The 25,763-nt window shown below is 43.9% G+C and overlaps 1 protein-coding gene across 1 annotated transcript in view; it reads right to left on the bottom strand.

Moving 5' to 3' along the window:
• CLPB (ClpB family mitochondrial disaggregase) overlaps positions 1–25,763 on the bottom strand; it is a 147,932-nt gene that overhangs the window by 109,909 nt on the left and 12,260 nt on the right. Inside the window, exon 3 of the mRNA XM_081240489.1 lies at positions 1,744–1,830. Coding sequence (XP_081096615.1) covers positions 1,744–1,830 — 87 coding nt within the window. The remainder of the gene's footprint in view (positions 1–1,743; positions 1,831–25,763) is intronic.

A 25,763-nucleotide genomic window follows, 5' to 3' on the forward strand; every position in this document is an offset into this window, starting at 1 on the left:
ATTCCTATTCTGTCTCAACGCTGATAAAACCAAACATAGAAGGGCACATACCCCCTCCCTTTTCTCCACCACTGGTTACCTCTTGCAGATGGAGATACCTGCAAGCTAGGAACGACTGGTGGGTGGGGGTGGAGGCAGGGGAGGGGGGTTATAAGTGGTAGAATAAGCACATGTGTGTTTGCGTGTAGAGAGGTCTAATGCGAGCAGCAGAGAATAACATCTCACCATTTGTAACCTGTAGCACATACATTATCTCATTTGATTCTCACAAGAATATAGTAAGAATCTATCTGCTCTGCGGTGAGATTCAGTCCCCTCACCCCCTCTGCTTTGATAATATCCTGTCCACACTGCTCTGATATCATTGATTACACTATACTCTGTTTCTCTACCTGCCTGTCTTGTCCACATTAGACCATGAGCTCCCAAGGCCTCTGATTCCCCAGTGATTAACATAGAGCCTGGTTCAGAGTAGATATCTACCAAATGTTTGTAGAAATAGTTGATTTCAGGTGAAGAAACAAGGTGCTCATAGAATTTTGAAATTCAACTAAGGGTCAGAGCCAGGACTGGATTCCAGGCTCTCAACTGTAGAACCTATTTACATTAATTTTTCTTTTAAAGACTATGTGCTTAGAGCTAAAGAGGCAAATAAGGAGAAAGAGTGCTGAGATCAAGTTCACAACAGAGCAGCAGAGAAGAGAGAACTCTCTCAGCACAGCTAAGTCTCTCAGCCAGTCTGAGGCAGTGCCACCCCGACATTATAAAATACCTGTTTGGTCGATTTCCACCACATTTATGACCCTTCCAAAGGTGGCCAGTACTGGCAGATAAAATCCTTAAAGATCTGCTTGAAGGGAAAATGAAAATTTGCACCTCCCACTATCAATGTCAGTGGCTGTTACTAAAGTACCCAGTCTGCCTTCTTTGAAAGCATCTCTTTTTGCTCCTTTTCAATAAATTCTTTTGCATAATCACAGCTAGAGACTGCAATGTGATGGCAGCATCCAGCCCAAGCCGGGGATCTGGCAGTGGGAGGCAGCAGTGAGGTACAGTAAAACACACAAACTCTGCAGGCAGTCAGACCAGGTTCTAAATTCTATCTGTGTGACCTCAGACAAATCACTTTACCTCTTTGGGCTTCAGTTTTCTCAGCTGCAAAATGAAAAATAATAATATATATCTTGTGGGTGGTTGTAAGAAGTAGAGATAACTCTATACAAAGTAGACTGTTTCAATCTTTACACAACAGCTGCATGCTGGAGGAATGGGGAAGCATATAGGAAAACAGCAGGGCCTCCAATGAGAGGGAAGGAACGCCCCCACCTTCCCTAGTTTATACCAGAACTTCCAAAGGAACAGCCTAGTGGAGCCCTTGCTGGGGACAGTGACTGAAGACTGCTCAACATGGATAATGATAACGTAATCATGGTGATAACTTGCACATGTACACTTAACCACTTACAACAGGCTTTCAAACATTTTGTTGCTTCAATAAAGCAAATGACTCGCCTAAGGTCACAAAGTCAATGAATGATGGAGCTGTGATCCAGAGCTACATCTTCCCTCTCCACATCTCCTATACTTTCCATTGCACCAGGTGTAGACCAGTTCCTTAGGCTGAGTCCATTTCCCTGTCTTTCAAGAAGACAGCAGGGGGACAGGCAAGGGTGGGAGAGGGTTCAGGATCGTGGTCTGCAGAGCTCTGGCAAAGGGAGCCCCATGTGGAAGGAGATCTCTCACCTGTCGTTTCGGTTGATGGCTGCCACCATGAGTGCTGTCCAGCCAAGTCTGTGCCTTGCATTGACATCAGCACCTTCTGACAACAGCCTAGAAAGAGACAGAAATATTTTCAGTGTATGGCTCATCATGGACATAAGAGTGGAAGAAATGAAAAATCAATAAACAGGGAGGCCAGATGAATTTGGAAATAGTTATAAGGCTTTAAGAACTAACTACCCATCCCAGCTCCTCTGGCCACTCTCCCTTGACCCCAGGCTTCTCCTACCTCTCTCCCTCTTCCATTAAATGAGTTTGCCTCTACTGTCATCCTCCCAGCCTACTGAGGAAAGAATGTGCCTTCCCCCCTGTCCAGAATGCTCTCTCCCTGCCTCTCTGCCTATTCTAAACCTACTTTCATATAATGGGATACAACCCTGGCTTGAGGACTCTCTCCCAAGTAGGCTTTCCTGACTCATCCAGTCCACAGATCTCTCCTCCTTCCTTAGAATTCCCCCATGCTTAGCACCAAATGCCCAATGACACTTCTCATCTATGTAGCTCCCGGTTTACAGAAGAATCCTACTTCTCAAGTTTATCCGTACGGTCGCTGTTTGGAAATTGGAACTCTGAATGCAAGGGAAGATGGAAAGAATGTTAGAAATGCTAGATTAGGTTTCTAGAAAAGTCCATATGAGCCTATTTGACTCTATATGCCAGTGCCTAGCACACAGTAGGAGCTCAGCAGCTGTTAACACAAGTTTTTAAGTATACCACTAAAAGCCTGAATTCTGGGTCCTAGTAGCAGGGGGTCCTATAATGTGGGGGTGGATAGAGAGAAGGAGAATGAAGAGAACCAACTCTTACTGAGCACCTCCTACAAGCAGGAACTGCCTCAGCACTTTACATACATGCTCTCATTCACTCTTCACACAAGCTTAAGGAGCTGGTATTAATGTCCTCTTTTCATGGATGACATAATAAGTTCAGTGAGGTGAAATGACTTGCTGAAGGTCACAAAGCTAGTTAAGGGTCAGTACAGTGACTGGAACCCAAGTCGATAATGGCTCTGCAGCCTGAATCCTTCTCACCTCACCAACCTTCCTCTACACTGAACCTGACTCCATGTAACATGGAAGAGAAAAGACTAAATGGACTCCAGCAAATCAGTATGACATGTGCTTGGTCCCGTGCTGAATTCTGGGATGGGGGTGTGGAGAAGACATGGGGTTTCCCCTAAGGAATTTAGTTGTGGAGGGAGGACTCAGGATAGCAGGAAACCAAAGGCTGTCGTGTGTGGTTTCCCACCATAAGTGCTGTAGGAGGCCAGGAAACAGGGAGACCAAAAGTCAAGAGTGTTTCACCAACAAGGCAGGAGATGCTTATGAGGAATGGGCATTAGGGGCAACTGGGAAGCTGTCTACTCTTCAGTGCGTTCTAGATGAAAGGGCAGAGAGTCCAGAGGCTTGGGGTTGAGTCCTAGGATCATTCTTATGCCATAATCTGTAGTAAATGCCCCTCTGGACCAAGCCAAGTCTAACCTCTGTGCTGCCGAAGTAAGCAGGTGATAAAGGCTTGGGAGGATAAAGAGACACATCATGTACTCATTTGTTCACTCAGCCTGTGCTGATGCAGGGAATGAGACAGGCACTGTCAAAGCCTGAGGGGAAGACAGACCAGCAAGCACGTCACCACACATCAGACGAGTGCTAGGAAGGGGGCCTCAAGTTGCAAATGTACAACCAGGGAACCTAACCTAGCCTTAATGACCCAGAAGGCCTCTCAGAGGAAGTGATGATAGAGAGTTAGCCAGACAAAAGGGGGCAAGGGAGGGAAGGAGTGTTCCAGGCAGAGGTAAAGCCTCTCATCAGAGTAGAAGGCAGCATGGGGTATATGAGGCCCTGAAAGAGGTCTGGCACGACTCAGGCACGAAGTGCGAGGGGCAAGTGTTGAGAGAGGAGGTTGGGAAACCCTCCTCTCTCACCTCTAGTTTGAAAGGTTTCTTCTGGTCAAAGTCCTGGGCCTCTTCCTCTTACCACATGCACTGTTAAGCATCCTTTATGCAGAAACAACTGTCCATAGCCAAAGGTGTTAAAGAGGCTAAGAACCCTGGGGATAATTTTCTGAGACAGAAATCTCTCTTTGCACAAAACCTTCCCTTGTTTAGCAGGCCAAGTGGTGCTGTGGAGAGCGCAAGTTTCTGAGAACTGAGAGACTGGAGTCTGATTTTAACTGTGATTCTGGTTGGATGGCTTCACTTCTCTGGCCCTCAGTCTATAAGACCAGAAAATCAGGAAGGGCTGATGAGAGGTTTCTGAGGGAAAAGACTTGAACTATGCCTTGAAGAACAGGAACAATTTAGAGAAGAGGGAGGAAGTGCATGCCAATCAAGACAAAAGACACAAGATACTATTCAGAAGCAGGGAAGGCATGAGAAAGTATTACTCAGAGACCATCAGGTAGATCCATCTGTGACAGCAGCACAGAAGCAGGCAGCTGCCAAGGGAGGCAGGGCCTCTACCACAGAGCCTCAAAAGCCAAGCTAGGAGGCCAAGGCAGTGGGCATAAACCTTTTTTAAGCCATGGATTCCTCTGAGGATAAATCATCAAAGCTGATGATTCTTTCCAGAAAAGTGCACAGGCACACACACACTCAAAAGAAAAAAATCTTTCTTTACATACAATGCCCAGGGGTTCATAGGTCCCCATGAAATCAATAGTGGACCCTAGGTTAAAAACCCAATCTCAAGGGTTGACAAATGCCTGGCATGTGTGTGCTATGGTCCTGCCCTCCTGTATCTCAGTCAGAAATCATGAATCTCTCTCAGCAGCTCTTTCCTACGGAGCCTTTGAAAGAGCCTCAGAATCCTTCTCAACAGTGGTTCCAATCAGCTACCATCAATAAGAAGAAACCTATTTGCCATTCCTTAGTCTCTCACCATAGGCAAGTGGGGTTGTCATTGAAGGTTTTGGGCAAAAGAAATTATAGAATTAACCTAATAGCTTAAGCAGGCTGAATTTGAAAGGAGACAGAATAGAAAATGGGGACAAGGAGACCAATTTGGAGGTTTCTGTAACACAGACCAAGGGAGATGAGCTAGGGCAGGGAAATGAGAAAGTGCGCGTGAACAGAAGAAACTCAGTGCAGCCAGAACCCTTTATGACTTTAGTGGGTCAGTGACCTGTGTTCCCCTGCCTGGGCCCTGAGAATTCTAGAAGCAGCACTCCTCTGGAGGTAGTGCTGAAGAAAGAAGATTGAGATGCCTCCTCTTCCTGCCCTTTAAAGGCTAAGTGTAGTGTAATAAAAAGAAAAAGATGAATAAAAGCCTCTGGAGCAAGTCAGACGTGGATTCAAATTCTGGTTCAGCTAGATAATGCTGAGCAAATCAATTCTGAGTCTCAGTTTTCTCACCTATCAAATAGGGACAGTAATCTCTAATTTGCAGGGATCCCAGCCCAGTACCTGGCATATAGCAAGTATTCGGTACAGAGTGATTTTTGCCTGCCGCGCTACCCTGTTTCTATCTCTTTGAAGGAACAAAGCAATCTGGCCTCAAGTTGGTAGTGGCAGGTTGGCAAGCACCCTGGGATTCTAACACAGGGTCACATGGGATGACCTGGGTAGTTCAGCCAGGCTGGCTTCACACACTCCTTTGTTCATTTATTCAACAAACATGCACACACTCACTCTGTGCCTGGCCGCATACTGGCTACTGAGGAGGAGACAAGACTGAAGTCCTTGCTTTCCAGGACCTAAGCCAAGCAGGTTTTCTTTCTCTCTCTCTCTCTCTCTCTCTCTCTCTCTCTCTCTCTCTCTCTCTCTCTCTCTCTCTCTCTCTCTCTCTCTCTCCCCCTCTCTCTCCCCCCCCCTCTCTCTCTCTCTCTCTCTCCCTCCCTCTCTCTCTCTCTCTCTCTCTATATATATATATATAATGTGCATGGGTGTATTACGTTTTTCCACAAATTGCATTTTAAATATATTTATTTATCTATCTATCTATCTATCTATTTATTTATGGCTGTGTTGGGTCTTCACTGCTGCGCGCAGGCTTTCTCTAGTTGCAGCGAGCAAGGGCTACCGTCGGTTGCGGTGTATGGGCTTCTCATTCAGTGGCTTCTCTTGTTGCAGAGCACGGGCTCTAGGTGTGTGGGCTCAGTAGTTGTGGCTCGCGGGCTCTAGAGCGCAGGCTCAGTAGTTGTGGTGCACGGGCTTAGTTGCTCCGCAGCATGTGGGATCTTCCCGGACTAGGGATTGAACACCTGTCCCCTGCATTGGCAGGTGGATTCTTAACCACTGCGCCACCAGGGAAGTCCATAATTGCATTTTAAGATATGTTCATACTGATAATTCATACAATAATTCCATTTTTAAGTTGCTAGTTAATGCTCTATGGCACATCCACCAGATTTTCCCTCTCTGCTCTCCCAGGGATACCCACCCAGCTAACCTCCATCTCTCAGCCACCAAAAGCAATGCTCAAAGAACAACCTCTTACATATACCCTTTTGGACCTGTGAGTATTTTCCCAGGGCATGTACTCAGAGTGCAATCCCTGGGTTACAGTGTTTATATCACTTGATTTAACTAAATAGTACCAGGGTCCTACAGGACAACTGCTCCAACTACCCTCCCACCAGCAGGACAGGGGTGTTCCTGTGTACCACGGACACTTGGCAGTAGCCAACTTCCTAATCACTGCAAGTTCAATAGGTGTAAAGGGATCTCACATTGTTGTTTTAATTTGCATGTCTCTGATTACCAATAATTTTGAGCTACTTATTATATGCACATTAGCATGTTGAGGTTTCCTTTTCTGTACACTGCAGGGTTTTCTTTTAAGAGGAGGAACTGCTGGGAGAGAAGGCTTCTCCAAACTTGCTATCCTTTCAATGAACAGTGTAGAAGGAGCACAGGGCAGAAGCAAGAGACCTGCGTTCTAGTTCCAGTTCTGCCACCTCCTACTCTGACATCCCACAGAAGGTATATTATCTCTCTGAGATTTAGTCTCTTTATAGGTCCACTAGGGTTTTAAGAGGTGACATGAAATCTGAAGGAAAGGGCTCTGCAAACCTGAAGAGATCATTCCTAGGAGGCAAATCTTAGTGTTTTTTGGTGAGACACCAGCTTTTAAGCCCTGCCCAGCATACCGGCTATCATTCTTTGCAGCCTCCTGGGGCTGAGGTGTAAAGGAGAAAGCAATGGCCCTGGAGTCCAAAGGCTGGAGTTCAGATTCTGGCTCTGTCACTTATTAGCTGTGACATGGGGGCTATTAATCCCTATTGTGCAAGGTAGTTGTAAGGATTAAAAGAGACACCACATGGCAGAATTCCATAAGGAGTGGTGGCACCTAATCAAGGAAGGACCAGAACAAACAAAAACCTCAGTGACCCCAACTCCAAACAACTTTTCCTCTTTCAGAGCTGGGTGGGCCTCTCCCCCACTTCCCCTCTGTGTGCAGAGCAGTCCCAAAAGTTAGGATTTCACAAACCCAGGTCTCCTCCATTTCATTTTGTTGCTTTGCAAGTGAATGCCCAGCGGGCAGTCATTTCAAAGTCCTGGGCCAGCTGGGCGGGTGGATGCCTGCTGAGAGCAGCTGAAAGGGCCTCTGAGGCCTGAGAAAGCCACCCTTGCTCTCCCCTGTGATTTTCACCACCGGACAAAATGTGGCAAGTGAATTAATCTCTTTTAAAAAGAGCAATGCTTGTGACAGAGCATGGTATCTCCGAAAAGGTTAGGATTCTATCATCCCTGAGATGATGAGTGAAAGGCTTAATGCAGATTGCCACTCAGGGAAGAGCTGCCTGTGGCCAGGGGCTGAGAAGTGAGGGTGGGCACTGCAGGCCTTTCTGGGCTCACTCCAGACTTGTGGAAGCCCCTTCCCTAATGAACTAGGTCTCCTGCTTGGCAGGGCAGTGGTGGGTGACACTAAACCCAGGGTAGATGATGGAGAGGAGACCACACCAGCAGTCCAGAGTTGAATCCCAGCTCATGTACAACTCTCAGGCAGTAGAGAGGGGCAGGAAAATAAGCGAGAGGGACCTTGGTTCAAATGCAGGCTCTGGCACTTACTGGGTGGGTAGTCATGGATGAACCAGTGACTCAACCTCTCTCAATTTCACTTGGTCTCCTCACCTGAGTAACAGCTCCTGCTCTCGGAGCCTGTTCCAAAACTGTTAAAAAAAGGCAGAGGACTTCACCAGCCCTATTCCATATGTCATTTAGGGGCACCATGAAGAAACAACGAGACAAAATATATAAAAGCACTTGGTATGCAATAAAAGTGCTATACAAATGGAAGAGCCTATTTCATTACTATCATCATTTTCCAATGAGTGTCTACCCCATTTTAAGGAAGCAACAGAGCAAACTAGGATGGTATGTCCAAGGTGTACACAGAACTTGGAATATAAGTGCTCCAAATTTTCTGTGGATTGATAAATGGATGGTCTCAAATCCACAGGCAAGGGCAGTGGGTAGAATAAGGGTTCTCCAGCCCAAGAGCTGAAGATTTCCACATGAGAGTAACTAATCAAGGGAAGAAAAGCTGCTCCCATCTATCAGGGACCCAGGAGAGTCCTGAAGGCTACGGACCAAACAGGCAGCAGTGGTTACCTCTTTTGGGGAAGCGGGGGTAAGGGATTCAAACTTTCACTTCCGGCTATGAACTCTTCTGTATTGTTTGAAGTTCTGTTGCTGTTTTTTTGTAACAATAAGCATACTATTACTCTTAAAAAAAAATTTCTTAGGAAAAGAAAAACTTTGGACCTAGAGCTTGTCATACTGAGTGAAGTCAGTCAGACAGAGAAAGACAAATATCATATGATATCGCTTATATGTGGAATCTAAAAAAAGGTACAAATGAACCAACTGACAAAACAGAAACTGAGTCACAGATGTATAAAACAACTTACGGTTACCAAGGGGGAAAGGCAGTGGTGGGGGGTGCAGGGGAGGGATAAACTGGGAGAGTGGGCTTGACAGAGACACACTACTACATATGAAAGAGACAACCAATAAGCACCCACTGCATAGCACAGGGAACTCTACTCAATACTCTGTAATGACCTATATGGGAATAGAATCTAAAAAAGGGTGGATATATGTATACGTATAACTGATTCACTTTGCTGTATAGCAGAAACTAACACACTGTAAATCCAATATACTCCAATAAAAAAATTAATAAAAAAAAACCGAAAAAGAAAAACGTACCCTTTCTTCCTCCCAGAAGCCTTCGCTAAGATAGCCTTGGTGCAGCCATGATGCCCTGTGCTAGCTTGTGTCAACAGCTGTCATACAGTTGCCTTGTCCTACTCTCCCAGTAGTCAGCATGGCCCCCTAGAAATGAGGACATGCCTTGTTTCTTGGCTCCTGATGCTGGCACAGCGGCCCACACCAGAGGGCTCAGGGGTTGAACAAATGAATGCCTGTAGCACTTCCCTACACAAATCTCTCACCTATACTCATGTGCCTGTCTTCTTCCAAGAACTTAGGCTCCTGTGTATATGTGGAAGATGTGGGTGAGGAAAATGTCCTCGCTCTCAGGGCTGAGGACGCTTAGACACAGGCCTGGGGCTGGAGGCCATGGGTTCCAGTCATGGCTCTCTCAGTAACTAGCTGTGTGACCTGGACAAATCTGTCTCTCTGGGCCTCACTTTTCTCTGCAGTAAAATAAGGGAACTGAATTAAATGATTTTTCAAGTCCCTGCCAGTTCTAAAATCTTAGGATTCTAAATATGTACAGCATCAAAACAGAAGTGAACTCCTAGCAGACACGGGCACCAGCATGACTTCCAAAGAAAAGACAACTCCTCAGGCTTGCTGTTTATAGGAGGGAGGGAGTCCCAGACAGGGATACAGGACAGTTTTGAGTTATTATGGCTAACAGCTCTTCCACTCAGGGGAGGGAGGTACCACTGGTTTTTCTTCCTTCTTCTTTATGACCAATCAATATAAAGCGGCCACTGAACTTCAATCGTGCATTGTTCCAACTGATTTCCGGACCCTTCACATGAACTGCCCTCAGCTGCAGCCGGGGAGGGGGCTGAAGGGTGGGAGCCCTGTCCCACCTGCATCAGAGGCCTGGAAGCAGTGAGCCATGCAGACTCAATCATAATTGCTATCTGGGCAACAGGGCCCTGGCTGGAGCCTCGCAGAAGGTCCTGTTTACAGTAATAACAGCACCAGGCCCTGCTGTCTGAGCAGAGGCAAGGCGCCTGGGGCTAGAATCCCACACAGCCTCCATCTGTGCCTTATCTACCCGGTGGGTCTGGGCTGGGAAGGGTGGGGCAAGGGAGGAAATGCTGCTCTCAGACCCCAGCCTCGGCCAGCTGACTTCAGGCAGGTCCAGGTGCTCCAACTCCACAGACATGAGGCCTCTCTGGCATCTTTTGCTTTCACTGCTTGGACTGAGCACTCTCATTCAAGGGCCGGCTCAGGGCCCTGCCCCTAGGAATCTCTCCAGATGCTCTCATTCCCGGTGAGGTAGCCCATCCCGCGCGGCCATATCTGGACTACTCCAAAGGGCAGTGGGTGGGCAGTGAGGGAGGAGGACTGGCACTTAGGCAGCACCAACAACAAATGAGGTGTGCTGTGTAATGTGCCTGCATGCTTCATAACCAGTTACCTCCTATCGTATAAAGTTTTAAAATTTCCAGATGTAAAGAAGGACCCACTGAGATCAATGTGTCCAAACCTTCCTTTTATACATACAGATATGGAGGCTCAGAAAGCACCAGCCTTGGAACAGACTGATGGCGGATATAAGCCTGCACCTGTCTCTTCCAGGCTGTGTGACTTTGGGCAGGTCATGTTTACCTCTCTGAACCTCAGCCATCCTACTTTATCCTTTATCAGTCTGCTAGACCTACCTAACAAGGGTGCTGAGATGACCAAAGGAAATAATGTATGCATAAGCACTTCCAAGTGTTAGCTATCATCATTACCATTGTTTTATGTGTTCAAAAGCATACAGCGGAGGGGACTTCCCTGGTGGCACGGTGGTTAAGAATCTGCCTGCCAATGCCGGGGAGACGGGTTCAAGCCCTGGTCTGGGAAGATCCCACACGCCGCGGAGCAACTAAGCCTGTGTGCCACAACTACTGAGCCTGCACTCTAGAGCCCGCAAGCCACAACTACTGAGCCTGAGTGCCACAACTACTGAAGCCCGCATGCCTAGAGCCTGTGCTCCGCAACAAGAGAAGCCACCTCAATGAGAAGCCTGCGCGCCACAACGAAGAGTAGCGCCCGCTCGCTGCAACTAGAGAAAGCCCGCACCGCAGCAACGAAGACCCAACGCAGCAAAAAATAAATAAATAAATTTATTATTAAAAAAAAAAAGGCATACAGCAGAGGAGCTGTATCAGAACTTTACTGAATACTGCTGGATTAAACAGAATAAAAGCCAAAGATGGGACCATTCTTTGTCCCATCTTTCTTACAGTTTCTAGGAGGAACTTGGCACACGTTAAAGTGCATAGATTATTATTATTTTTAACTTTTTATTTTGAAATGATTTCAAACTTACAGAGCAGTTAAAAAACAGCACACATACACAAAACTCACGTATATCCTTTACTTGGATTCTCATTACATTTTGCCTCATGTGCCTTACCACTCCTTTTCTTTCTCTGTTTTTTCCTAGACCATGTGAGAGTTAGTTTCAGACATTATACCCCTTTATTCCCAAATACTTCAGCACGTATTTCCTAGTATAAGGACACTCTCTTACATAACCACTAACCAATAATGGTTGAATTCAGAACACTTAACATTGATAAAATATTTTTATCTAATATATATCCCATACTCAAATTTCTTCAATTATCCAAATAATATCCTTTATAGCAATCCCCTCTCTGCCCCAGATCCAGCTATAATCCAGGATCAAAACTCGAATCAGGGACTTCCCTGGTGGCGCAGTGATTAAGAATCTGCCTGCCAATGCAGGGGACACAGGTTCCATCCCTGGTCTGGGAGGATCCCACATGCCGTGGAGCAACTAAGCCACAACTACTGAGCCTGCGCTCTAGAGCCCACAAGCCACCACTACTGAAGCCCACGCTCCACAACTACTGAAGCCCATGCGTCTAGAGCCCATGCTCCACAATGAGAGGCCACCGCAATGAGCAGCCCACGCACCACAACGAAGAGTAGCCCCCACTCACCACAACTAGAGAAAGCCTGCGCGCAGCAATGAAGACCCAATGCAGCCATAAATAAATAAATAAATTTATTTAAAAAAAAATGGAATCAAGCATTGCATGTGCCTTCAGTTTCCTTTCATCTAGAACAGTTCCTCAACTTTTCTTTGATATATATTCATGATATAGACATTTTTGCAGAGTCAGGCTAGTTTGTAGATTGTCCTTCAATTTGGGTAACAATTTTTTTGAGGAGCCACGTCCTATTATTCAACTATTCATTCCACAAACTTTTCATGAAACTGGTTATTATAGGACTCTGAGCAGGATACTGAGGGCACTTTGATGAATTATGCAGTGTTCTTGTCTTCAAGGTGTTCACTGGATAGCTACACACCTGGCAAACAGCTAAAATACAAGCAAGGCACCGTGTGAGTGTAGGTCAGAGCAAGAGCCACAGGGACGACTTCTTGGAGGCAGAGGCATGAGCCGTGCCACAAAGGATGGGCAGAAGCACAGATTCCCTTAATGAATTCCTGGGATCTTCTATGGGAAACATCTGTACTTCCTCAAGCAGTGGGTGCCATGGCTGGGACTCAATAAAACAGAAAAACCAACAAGGCCAGAAAGGGGAGGGGGCGGTCCAGGGCACTCTCATCTGGGTACCTCACTCTCATCTGGGTACCTCTGGGCTCTAAGCTATGTCCCAGTCAGCAGCTGCCTTGGTGACAAGAAGGCAGTCTGTCTAGGCAGTGAAGTGTGGGAAAGGGCCATGAGCGCCACCTACTGTCACCACGGCAGGCCTCTAGGCTGCCACAGAGGGCAGTAGGGCAGCTGGGCAGCTGGCTGGTTGATAGGAAGCTTGTCATACTATGGCAACGAGACACAGAAGTGGCTCAAATTTCTTAAATTGGGTTGGCACTTGAGCCACTACTGCTAAGCTCCAGAACCCTATGAGATTTTCAGTAAAGAATAGACTGTGCAAAGCCAACCACAGTACCTGGCCCTCTACATGGGGAGGGACAAAATCTGGCTTTCATTAATTCAGGTTTGTCCCAGTAACAAAACTTAAGTAGCCCCTTCTCCAACCAGGCTCTGTGCTGGGCACTGAGGGTACAGATGAATCAGACATGGATCCTGCCCACAAGGAGCTCGCAGTCTGAACTGGGGGTGGGGAAATGGGACAAGTAAGTACACAAATAAGTGCTTAAAGAATCACAGGTGTTCTGAGAGCTGTTTGTACAGGGTCAGTGAGCACACTGCATGCTTGGCTCTTCCGGTCTTGCAAAGCTTTTGAATAGTGGAGTTCAAAAGAGCTCATGTTTCTTGAGCAGCCTACTATGCATCAGGCACTTGACATTTATAATCTCATCTGGTCCTGTGATTAGAGAAAGAGCCTGAGTCATATAGAGAGAGGGTAACTGACTTGCTTAAGATCACATGGTCTGTTAAGTGGCAGCTTGGGACTGGACCCCATGCTCTCTCTACTGAGCCACACTGCCTTCCAGGGCACATATCCCATCTTCTTCCCTTTTCTCCCACATTTAGCCTGGGGCCAGCACAAGTATCTGATGGGACTAACCAACTGACAGAAAATGATAAAGAAGGAAAAGTCTTAAGTGAAAAGGAGGTTATCTGAGGGATGGAGATACTCTGATTAGTTCTGCTGTCTAGAACCTTCTCCCTTGGAAGAGACCCTTCTCCTAGACTGAAGATGAGAAAGGCCAGATCCATCCCTTCTTCGTGGTAGTCTCCATACTACTACCACCACTTTCACAGCTGCATGGCAATACAATACTTTAAAGTGGTCTTGGTTAAACCAAGCTTGGCAAACAAATCTAATTGGTAGGTTATAGAAGTACAGGAAGCCCCAACATCACTAATCATTAGAGAAATGCAAATCAAAACTACAATGAGGTATCCCCTCACACCGGTCAGAATGCCCATCATCAAAAAATCTACAAACAATAAATGCTGGAGAGGGTGTGGAGAAGAGGGAACCCTCCTGCACTGTTGGTGGGAATGTAAATTGATATAGCCACTGTGGAGAACAGTATGGAGGTTCCTTAAAAAACTAAAAATAGAACTACCATATGACCCAGCAATCCCACTACTGGGCATATACCCTGAGAAAACCATAATTCAAAAAGACACATGCACCCCAATGTTCATTGCTGCACTATTTACAATAGTGAGGACATGGAAGCAACCTAAGTTTCCATTGACAGATGAATAGATAAAGAGCATGTGGCACATATATACAATGGAATATTACTCAGCCATAAAAAGAAACGAAATTGAGTTATTTGCAGTGAGGTGGATGGACCTAGAGACTGTCATACAGAGTGAAGTAAGGCAGAAAGAGAAAAACAAATACCGTATGCTAACACATACATATGGAATCTAAAAAAAAAAAAGGTTCTGAAGAACCTAGGGGAAGGACAGCGATAAAGATGCAGACGTAGAGAATGGACTTGAGGACATGGGGAGGGGGAAGGGTAAGCTGGGACGAAGTGAGAGAGTGGCATGGACATATATACACTACCAAATGTAAAATAGATAGCTAGTGGGAAGCAGCTGCATGGCGCAGGGAGATCAGCTCAGTGCTTTGTGACCACCTAGAGGGGTGGGATAGGGAGGGTGGGAGGGAGATGCAAGAGGGAGGAGAAATGGGAATATATGTATATGTATAGCTGATTCACTTTGTTATACAGCAGAAACTAACACACCACTGTAAAGCAATTATACTCCAATAAAGATGTTAAAAAAAAAAAAAAAGAAGTACAGGAAGCCCTAGTTTTCTGTAGACTGGGCTGACTGCAAGCTTAACAGACTCTAAGAGTATAATGCAGCTGCCAAGAAAGCTAATGCAAGCTCAGGCCATGTTAATAGATTCTTAAAATCTCTAAAAAGGGGATCACTGCCCTGCTCCTCTCAATAATGGTCATGCCACACTGGAATTCAGAAGGGGCACCAAAAACTTTGTGGCCACTTCATTAGAAAATGACTAGGATGAGGAGAAGACTTGAAATCACCATTTAGAGAACCAAGGTTTATTTGGCTTGGAGTTTTGTCTCTTAATATTTAAAAGTCTGGAACAGGAAAAGGGAGCTGTGTAGTCCTAGAAGACAGAGCAGGGACCAAAGAGGGAAGCAGTAGAGCACGCTAAGTACATAACAGCAGCCCACCATGTGTCAAGTGCTATGCCAGTTGCTTTCACAATATTACCTCAGAATTCACCACGACATAAAATATAATACTTTTCTAATTACAAAGTGTTTAAGCTTACATTACTCCAACTGCCCAGAATGTCTTTCCACCGAGCTCCTTGTATCCAAATACTACCCATCTCCAGGCCCAGACTAAATGCCCCCTTGTCTATGGAGCCTTAACTTTTCGTATGTACTAATTACAATTCTCTTACCAGACTGAAAGTTCTTTGAAAGGCAAAGGTCATGAGGATACATCTTTATGCTCCTCCTCAATGCCAAATGGGGCATACTGCTCATGATGGGCCTTAAGAATGAATAAATGGCAAAGAAAATGTACAAGTGGCCAAAAAACTTATTAAAAGATGCTATCAAGGAAATGCAAACCAAAACCACGAGATATCACTACACACATACTAAAGATGGCTCTAATAAAAATGACAACGAATGTTCGCAAAGATGTGGAGAAATCAGAACCCTCATATTCTATATTGCTGGTGAGAATGTTAAAATGGTGTAGTTACTTTGGAAAATAGCCTGACAGTTCCTCAAAATGTTAAACATAGAGTTACCATATGACCTGGCAGTTCCACTCCTAGGTATAGATATAAAAACATACGTTCACATGAAACCTGTACACAAATGTTCATAGTAGTGTTATTCATAATAGCCAAAAAGTGAAAACACAAATGTCCATCAACTGATGAATGTATAAATAAAATGTAGTATATCTATACATGGAATATTATTCAGTCATTAAAAGGAACAAAGTACTGATACATGCTACAACAGAGATGAACCCTGAAAACATATTAAGTGAAAGAAGCCAGTGACAGGAGGCCACATATTGTGTGAGTCCATTTATATGAAATACCCATATAGGGAAATCCATGGAGACACAATGTCAATTAGCGGTTGCCAGGGTCCAGGAGATGGGGGAATGGGGAGTGACTGCTAATGGGACTGGGTTTTTTGGGGGGAAATGGTGATGAAAATGTTCTGGAATTAGAGAGCAGCGATGGTTGCATAATCTTACAACTATATTAAAAAACCACTGAACTGTATACTTTAAAAGGGTGAATTTTATGATATGCAAATTATATTTCAAAAGGAAAAATAAAATGAATGATTAAATGTTTGACCAATCAGAGTCTGCTTATCATTCAGGAGGCAGAGTGTGCCTCATACCTAGAGATGCCCAACTGAGGGCTGGATGTTGCCCATCAGAGAACCTAAAGAGGAGACATGAATACTGGAGAGGAAGTGAGGCTGGAGACAAAAGTGCCTTGGGTCCTAACAGACCCATTCGGGGGCTGTACCTGAGTCCCAGTTGGCCCTGGGAAGGATACTGCTCTGCCTGCTGGACTCTGAACCCCTGGGAATTTCAGGGGCCTCCTCCAATTGTTTGTGCTTTACATTCGGTCCCTGCTCACTATCTGCAAAAGCTGGTCAAATACACAGACTTCCCGGGAGGCCTGGGTGCTATCCTCCCAAACAAAAGGGCATTGAGATGGAAGCCTCAGCTCAGCCTCAGAGAGGGATTCTTATGCAGCCTTCCTGGGCCTCCCATCCACATGAATGGAGGATCCTGGAGACCAGTCAGCCTGCCCAGCTGCTGTACCCTCCTGCTGGGTAGACTCTGGAGGATAAACAAGGTTTTATTCAACCAGTCAATCAACTGGCCAGACTCTATCTGTACTGTGTGCTTTCTGAGTGCCCAGTCAGCCTTGTGTGACTAGCTATGGTGAAGGCAGGAGGAGGTGCCATCTACCTGGCTGTGACAGCATGGCCTGGGTGAGGAGACACACGCATGAAGCAACTGAGGAGAAAGACAAGGAGGTGAAAACTAAACATGATACCATTTGGCTCAGACTTTAAGGCTGTGGGAATGTTGATAAGAAAGATCAACATGGGCTGGAACTAGCAGTGAACTGCAGTGAGAAAAGCACATACTTTGCATTCACGTGGGACTCGGTTTAAGTCACAGCTCTACTCCTTACAAGCTGTAGGGTAGTAAGCAGCACTAAATCTCTGAGTTTCAAGTGGAAAATGATTATAACGCAATCTGTTTTGCAATACTGCAGCAAAGAATGAAGATAATACATATACAGTATCTGGTACTCTGCCTCACACAGAGTGGGTATCTAATAAATGGCAGCTATTATTATTAGGGAGGGTGAGCTTTCTGGAAAAGGAAGGGCTTGAAGGGGGCAATGAACCATGAACAGGATCTAGATAGGGGTGTGAGGAGAACAGGGGTAGAGCTGGAAGTGCTACAAAGGCTCACAGGTAGGAAGAAGTAAGCTGCGTGTTTAGGGCTAGAGAAGCCAGTTCTGACTGGAATGGGGGTTCTTGGGACAGAGGGGAGCCGGCTTGGCTGGGAGGAATGCAGGGGTGGGGTGGGGCCTGTCAATGAAGAGCAGAGTTGAGGGCAGGACAGATAAGGGATCTAGATTTGACATTTATCTTCAGGAACCTTATAGACTCCCAGTAAGGCAGACTGAAATGGTTCTCCATTGAGCTACAAAGTATCTCCCTGAGCCTGGAAAAGTGCTGGGAGGAAACTGTGACCCAGGCAAGCTCCATTCTGCTTCGGGCCTCACAGCCTCCTCATCTGTAAAATGAAGTGGTGGGTCACTTCCAAGGGGGAGACTTTGGGTAAATTACTCAAGCAATCCAAATTTCTGTTTCATCATCTATGAAATGGGGCTATACTACTTGCACAGTTTTAAGGATTTAGTGATTTAAGTTTCACGTAATGCTTATCTCTAAAAAGGCATTCAATAAACATTGGTCACTATTAATAATAGTTAATAATGTTATTAAAATATTATTATTTTATGTGCTTTATAATATATATATACAACGAATATATGTAAAAAATATACAAAAGTATGCTGTCAAAGTAATATGCTATAAACATTAAACAAAACTCTGAATATACATGGGTTCTAAAAAAATGTAGTAAAACTAAGCATGATACGCTGGGTGTCTTTCTGCTCCACCTTAATATCCATTTACCTTGTGTTCATTCGCTGGGGTCTCTGAATGCACACTAGGAGCTTAAGAAAAATGTAGAGGGTAAAAATAGATTATCCAGAAAATCCTATCCATTATCTTAATTTATTTTGCTAGTTCAGGGGCAAACACTTAGTGTAATTAACAACACTCAAAAACAACACCTACTATGTACTGAGCACCTGGTATGTGCCAGGCACGGCACTTGCTGGTTTTTCTCATTTAATTTTCTCAGTTAATACTCACAGCAAAGGTGTGAGGTAGGTCAATCATCATCCCACTTTGCAGATGAAAAATCTAAGGCTAGAGAGGTTAGGCTACTTTCCCAAGGTCACAGAGCTAACAAATGGCACAGCTGGGAGTCAAACCTTGTTTTCTCAGATTCTGAATTCCTTACTGACAGGATTCCTGCCAGTGATATGAAAACCTCTCCAGCAAACCCACTGACAGAGTCACAAGAAGAGAACCACTTACGGCCTTAGGAGGACTTTGGGCCTGGGACCACTGCTCCAAAGAGAGGAGAGGGAAGGAAGCAGGATGTAGAAGAGCCTTAAAGTTCGAAAGTCAGATTTTCTGAGGAGGCTTTTCAAAGAGGACAGAGAGAGCAGAACTGTGAGGCAAATTGCTAAAGTGAATATGGTAAGCCCAGTAACATATTAGTTTGACTATTTTTAATATTCTTAGATTTCTCTGTGTTCCTCAGTTTCCAGGAAAACTCCATGGGAAAAAATCCAACTGGTTCCAGTCACGCTGACAGGATTTGTGTTATGGCCATGATTGAGCTGGGACTTTGGAGAAGAAGTACTTGCACCACAGCAATGGTGGTGGGGAGATACAGCCTGACAGCTGCCCCTGCTGGGGAGCCCTGGGGGACAGCAGTTTTGTAGTCTCACTGCCTCCGTGGCTAGATTAGTGCCCAAAAAGATGCTGGCACACACAAGCTGGTAGGCACTCAGATTGGTTCCTAATGTTTCTCAGCAATCAGAATGGTTGCTGAAGAGGGCAGACAGCAGAAGTAAGAAGAACTACAATCCTGCAGCCTGTGGAATGAAAACCACATTGACAGAAACACAGACAAAATGAAAAGGAAGAGGACTATGCACCAGATGAAGGAACAAGATAAAACCCCAGAAAAACAACTAAATGAAGTGGAGATACGCAACCTTCCAGGAAAAGAATTCAGAATAATGATACTGAAGATGATCCAGGACCTCGGAAAAAGAATGGAGGCAAAGATCGAGATGATGTAAGAAATGTTTAACAAAGACCTAGAAGATTAAAGAACAAACACCTAGAAGAATTAAAGAACAAACAGAGATGAACAATACAACAACTGGAAAGAAAAATACACTAGAAGGAATCAATAGCAGAATAACTGAGGCAGAAGAATGGATAAGTGACCTGGAAGACAGAATGGTGGAATTCACTGCTGCAGAACAGAATAAAGAAAAAAGAAGAAAAGAAATGAAGACAGCCTAAGAGACCTCTGGGACAACATTAAACGCACCAACATTTGCATTATAGAGGTCCCCGAAGGAGAAGAGAGAGAGAAAGAACCCAAGAAAATATTTGAAGAGATTATAGTCGAAAACTTCCCTAACATGGGAAAGGAAATGGGCACCCAAGTCCAGGAAGCACAGAGAGTCCCAGGCAGGATAAACCCAAGGAGAAACACACCAAAACACATAGTAATCAAATTGAAAAAAATTAAAGACAAAGAAAAATTATTAAAAGCAACAAGGGAAAAATGACAAATAACATGCAAGGGAACTCCCATAAGGTTAACAACTGATTTCTCAGCAGAAACTCTACAAGCCAGAAGGAAATGGCATGATATATTTAAAGTGATGAAAGGGAAGAACCTACAACCAAGATTACCCTACCTGGCAAAGATCTCATTCAGATTCTACAGAGAAATCAAAAGCTTTACAGATAAGCGAAAGCTAACAGAATTCAGCACCACCAAACCAGCTCTACAACAAATGCTAAAGGAACTTCTCTAAGTGGGAAACACAAGAGAAGAAAAGTACCTACAAAAACAAACCCAAGACAATTAAGAAAATGGTAATAGGAACATACATATCGATAATTACCTTAAATGTGAATGGATTAAAGGCTCCAACCAAAAGACAAAGGCTCGCTGAATGGATACAAAAACAAGACCCATAAATATGCTGTGTACAAGAGACCCACTTCAGACCTAGGGACATATACAGACTGAAAGTTAGGGGAAGGAAAAAGGTATTCCATGCAAGTGGAAATCAAAAGAAAGCTGGAGTAGCAATACTCATATCAGATATAATAGACTTTAAAATAAAGACTAGGGCTTCCCTGGTGGTGCAGTGGTTGAGAGTCCGCCTGCCGATGCAGGGGACATGGGTTCGTGCCCCGGTCTGGGAAGATCCCACATGCCGCGGAGCAGCTGGGCCCATGAGCCATGGCTGCTGAGCCTGTGCGTCCGGAGCCTGTGCTCCGCAGCGGGAGAGGCCACAACAGTGAGAGGCCCGCATACCACAAAAAAATAAAATAAAATTAATTAATTAAAAATAAAATAAAATAAAATAAAATAAAGACTCTTACAAGAGACAAGGAATGACACTACATAATGATCAAGGGATCAATCCAAGAAGAAGATATAACAATTATAAATATATATGCACCCGACATAGGAGCACCTCAATACATAAGACAAATGCTAACAGCTATAAAAGAGGAAACTGACATAGGAGCACCTCAATGCATAAGACAAATGCTAACAGCTATAAAAGAGGAAATCGACAGTAACACAATAATAGTGGGGGACTTTAACACCTCACTTGCACCAATGGACAGATCATCCAAACAGAAAACTAATAAGGAAACACAAGCTTTAAATGACACAATAGACGAGATAGATTTAATTGATATTTATAGGACATTCCATCCAAAACCAGCAGATTACACTTTCTTCTCAAGTGCACACGGAACATTCTCCAGGATAGATCATATCTTGGGTCACAAATAAAGCCTTGGTAAATTTAAGAAACTTGAAATCATATCAAGCATCTTTTCTGACCACAACACTATGAGATTAGAAATTACAGGGAAAAAAACGTAAAAAACACAAACACATGGAGGCTAAACAATATGTTACTAAATACCCAAGAGATCACTGAAGAAATCAAAGAGGAAATAAAAAAATACGTAGAGACAAATGACAAAAAAAATTGACGATCCAACAGCAAAAGCAGTTGTAAGAGGGAAGTTTATAGCAATACAATCCTATCTCAAGAAACAAGAAAAATCTCAAATAAACAATCTAACCTTACACCTAATGGAACTAGAGAAAGAAGAACAAACAAAACCCAAAGTTAGTAGAAGGAAAGAAATCATAAAGATCAGAGCAGAAATAAATGAAATAGAAACAAAGAAAACAACGGCAAAGATCAATAAAACTAAAAGCTGGTTCTTTGAGAAGATAAACAAAATTGATAAACCTTTAGCCAGACTCATCAAGAAAAAGAGGGAGAGGACTCAAATCAATAAAATTAGAAAAAGGAGAAGTTACAATGGACACCACAGAAATACAAAAGATCATGAGAGATTACTACAAGCAACTCTATGCCAATAAAATGGACAACCTGGAAGAAATGGACAAATTCTTAGAAAGGTATAACCTTCCAAGACTGAACCAGGAAGAAATAGAAAATATGAACAGACCAATCACAAGTAATGAAATTGAAAATGATTAAAAATCTTCCAACAAACAAAAGTCCAGGACCAGATGGCTTCACAGGTGAATTCTATCAAACATTTAGAGAAGAGCTAACACCCATCCTTCTCAAACTCTTCCAAAAATTTGCAGAGGAAGGAACACTCCCAAACTCATTCTATGAGGCCACCATCACCCTGATACCAAAACCAGACAAACATACTACAAAAAAAGAAAATTACAGACCAATATCACTGATGAATATAGATGCAAAAATCCTCAACAAAATACTAGCAAACAGAATCCAACAACACATTAAAAGGATCATACACCATGATCAAGTGGGATTTATCCCAGGGATGCAAGGATTCTTCAGTATATGCAAATCAATCAATGTGATACACCATATTAACAAATTGAAGAAGAAAAACCATATGATCATCTCAATAGATGCAGAAAAAGCTTTTGACAAAATTCAACACCCATTTATGATAAAAACTCTCCAGAAAGTGGGCATAGAGGGAACCCACCTCAACATAATAAAGGCCATATATGACAAACGCACAGCAATCATCATTCTCAATGGTGAAAAACTGAAAGCATTTCCTCTACGATCAGGAACAAGACAAGGATGTCCACTCTCACCACTATCACTCAACACAGTTTTGGAATTCCTAGCCACGGCAGTCGGAGAAGAAAAAGAAATAAAAGGAATACAAATTGGAAAAAAAGTAAAACTGTCACTGTTTGCAGATGACATGATACTATACATAGAGAATCCTAAAGATGCCACCAGAAAACTACTAGAGCTAATGAATTTGGTGAAGTTGCAGGACACAAAATTAATGCACAGAAATCTCTTGCATTCCTATACACTAACAACGAAAGATCAGAAAGAGAAATTAAGGAAACAATCCCATTCACCATTGCAACAAAAAGAATAAAATACCTAGGAATTAAAAAAAAAAAAAAAAGAATGGTTGCTGAGCAGCTGAGCACATCAATCCCCTCTCAACCACCCCTGCCCCACCCCCAACTCAGCTGTCACTGCTGTTAGAATAAGACAAAGCTCCTTACTATAGACAGCCTCCAATGCCTTGCAAGACCTGCTTATTCTTTAAGCTCCTGGCACCCCCCTCTGAGCTGCAGTCCCATCAGCCTTTTTCAGTCCTTCACACTTGCTGTTGTTCCTCCTGCCACGGGGCCTCTATAAACAAAAGTTCCTTCTGCCAGGAAAGCTCTTTTTATCCTTCTTCACCTAGGTTAATTCTTCCTCTCCTTCACTTCGGACTCCAGCTTCCTCTGGGAAGCTTTCCCTGACCAGAGGAAATCTCTCAGCGGCACTCAGGATTCTCCATACCATTCCTTTGCAGCATTTGTCACAGCTGTAATTTCATATTTGCATGATTAACGTCTGACTAGGCTTTAAGCTTCATGAGGTGAGGTCTGTAAATTTTTGGCTTACCACTGATCCATCAGGGCCTAGCACAGTGCCAGCACACAGTAGGCACTATTTGTTGAATGAATAAATGACTGAACTAATTCACCATTTTTGTTTTTTTCCTAGGGGATGTCAGTTCCTCCATTTACAGGTTTATTATGACTGTAAATAACTATTAATGTCTGCCTAACTCTTACCATTCACCAAACACTTTTACAATTCTCAGTAAGTATTTGTTAACTGTTTACATGAACAGAGATGAACAACACAGCAATGGTCTCTCACCTCCAAAACTCACAGTACTGTGTGAGAGAGAGAGAGAGAGAGAGAGAGAGAAAGAGAGAGAGAGAGAGAGAAAGAGAGAGAGAGAGAGAGAAAGAGAGAGAGAGAGAGAGAGAGGAAGAAGGAAACAGATGACCCATCCCAAAAGAGGGTGATAAGTGCTATCACAGAGGAAGTAGTATACAAGTACCTGGACGGCTAGGGAAGGCTTCCCTGAAGACGTGACACTGATGACCCAAAGGATGGGTAATTTTCTAGACCACAAGAGTTCACCTGCCTGGAACTCTTACGAGATCCTGGGAGGGTGGCCTGTGAAGTTATCTTACAGTCGAGGTCACTGAGGAAGTTAAGGGACTACCAGCTCAAGGCCATACAGCCAAGGAGCAGTGGGGCCAGCACTAGAGGCTCAATCCCAGGGCTGGGCTCCCCTTCAGGGGCATCCCTCCTTCCCCCAAGCCACCCCAGTAAGCCCTGGCTGTTCTCTGCTCCTGGGCTTGGCCAACCACCTGAGTCTGCTGGGGTTCTCAGCAGCTGACTGGCTGTTCCCACAACTCACCTACTCTTGAAGTTCATAAAAAGCTGCTAACCCAATCTTCCCCAGTTGCTTTCCATCACCAGGGAGCAAGCAACCAGAGACTCAGGAAGTCCACACCTCAGAAAAGGTGCCAGGCCCTGGACCACTCTGCAAAATTGCTTGTTTGGTGAAGGCCCACTTGAGCACACCCTGGTGTTTTAGTGTGTGATTTGGACCCTCCCCAAAGGGCTCAGTTTTTTCTGTAGAGCTTAACCGTGAGAATTATATTTCAGAGTTCTCAGTGGGAAGCCCATTAACAAGATTTGGAAACTAAGATTCAAAAAGGGAGGGTCTATTACCTACTAAGGGTCATAGAGACAGTTACTGTGACAGAAGTGGAACCCAGGTCTTGTTTTTTTAATTTAATAATCTTCACTTTAATGCCAATTATTTACATAAGAGAACCACCGAGAATTAATTTCTGACAGTATTATTTTAAATAAAAAATATCATCTTTAAAGTTATGTGACGATGTTAACAGATGAGGTTTGTAATATATTTTAAATACATACTGCTTGCTCTTCTCTCTAAAATACAAGCCAGCTATTTAGTGACAAATTCAGTGGCAAACTTCAATAACTTCAGTCAAACTTTAGTAACTTTTCTATCAGCGACTGATTCTGTCTCCTGAATAATAATGAACTTAGTAATTCCAGGGTAATACAGCGACTAGAACGGTCTAGGTTTAAATTCTGTTACTGCTGGCCTTCTTCCTGACTCTCTGTCCTTGTTTCCTTATCTATAAAGTGGAGGTAATGATATCCATCTCTTGGGATTGTTATAAGCATATACTTAAAGAGCTTAGAATTGTGCCTGGCACATTACAAGTATTCAATTACTGCTAGCTGTTATTTTTTTTAAACATCTTTATTGGAGTATAATTGCTTTACAATGTTGTGTTAGTTTCTGCTGTATAACAAAGTGCGTCAGCTATACGTATACATATATCCCCATATCCCCTCCCTCTTGTGTCTCCCTCCCACCCTCCCTATCCCACCCCCCCATCCCACCCCTCTAGGTGATCACAAAGCACAGAGCTGATCTCCCTGTGCTATGTGGCTGCTTCCCACTAGCTATCTATTTTATATTTGGTAGTGTATATATGTCCATGCCACTCTCTCACTTTGTCCCAGCTTACCCTTCCCCCTCCCCGTGTCCTCAAGTCCATTCTCTACATCTGCGTCTTTATTCCTGTCCTGCCCCTAGGTTCTTCAGAACCTTTTTTTTTTTTTGTAGATTCCATATATATGTGTTAGCATATGGTATTTGTTTTTCTCTTTCTGACTTACTTCACTCTGTATGACAGACTCTAGGTCCATCCACCTCATTACAAATAACTCAATTTCGTTTCTTTTTATGGCTGAGTAATATTTCATTGTATATACGTGCCACATCTTTATCCATTCATCTGTCGATGGATACTTAGGTTGCTTCCATGTCCTGGCTACTGTAAATAGTGCTGCAATGAACATCGTGGTACATGACTCTTTTTGAATTACGGGAACCCAGGTCTTCTAATCCTAAAAACCTTGTATTCTTTCTGTAACATTATGCTGCCTTCCAACATCCTAGAATTCAAAAAAACCTGTGTGGGTTATACCCTAGCATTCAAAAAATGCTCTCAACAAGCATCAAATTACAAGAGTGATGCCAGTTAGGCCTTGACCTTTGGCCTAGGATAAAGCT

This window comes from Mesoplodon bidens (assembly GCF_964165515.1).
Source record: "Mesoplodon bidens genome assembly, chromosome: 7".
In the NCBI taxonomy this organism is placed as follows: domain Eukaryota; kingdom Metazoa; phylum Chordata; class Mammalia; order Artiodactyla; family Ziphiidae; genus Mesoplodon; species Mesoplodon bidens.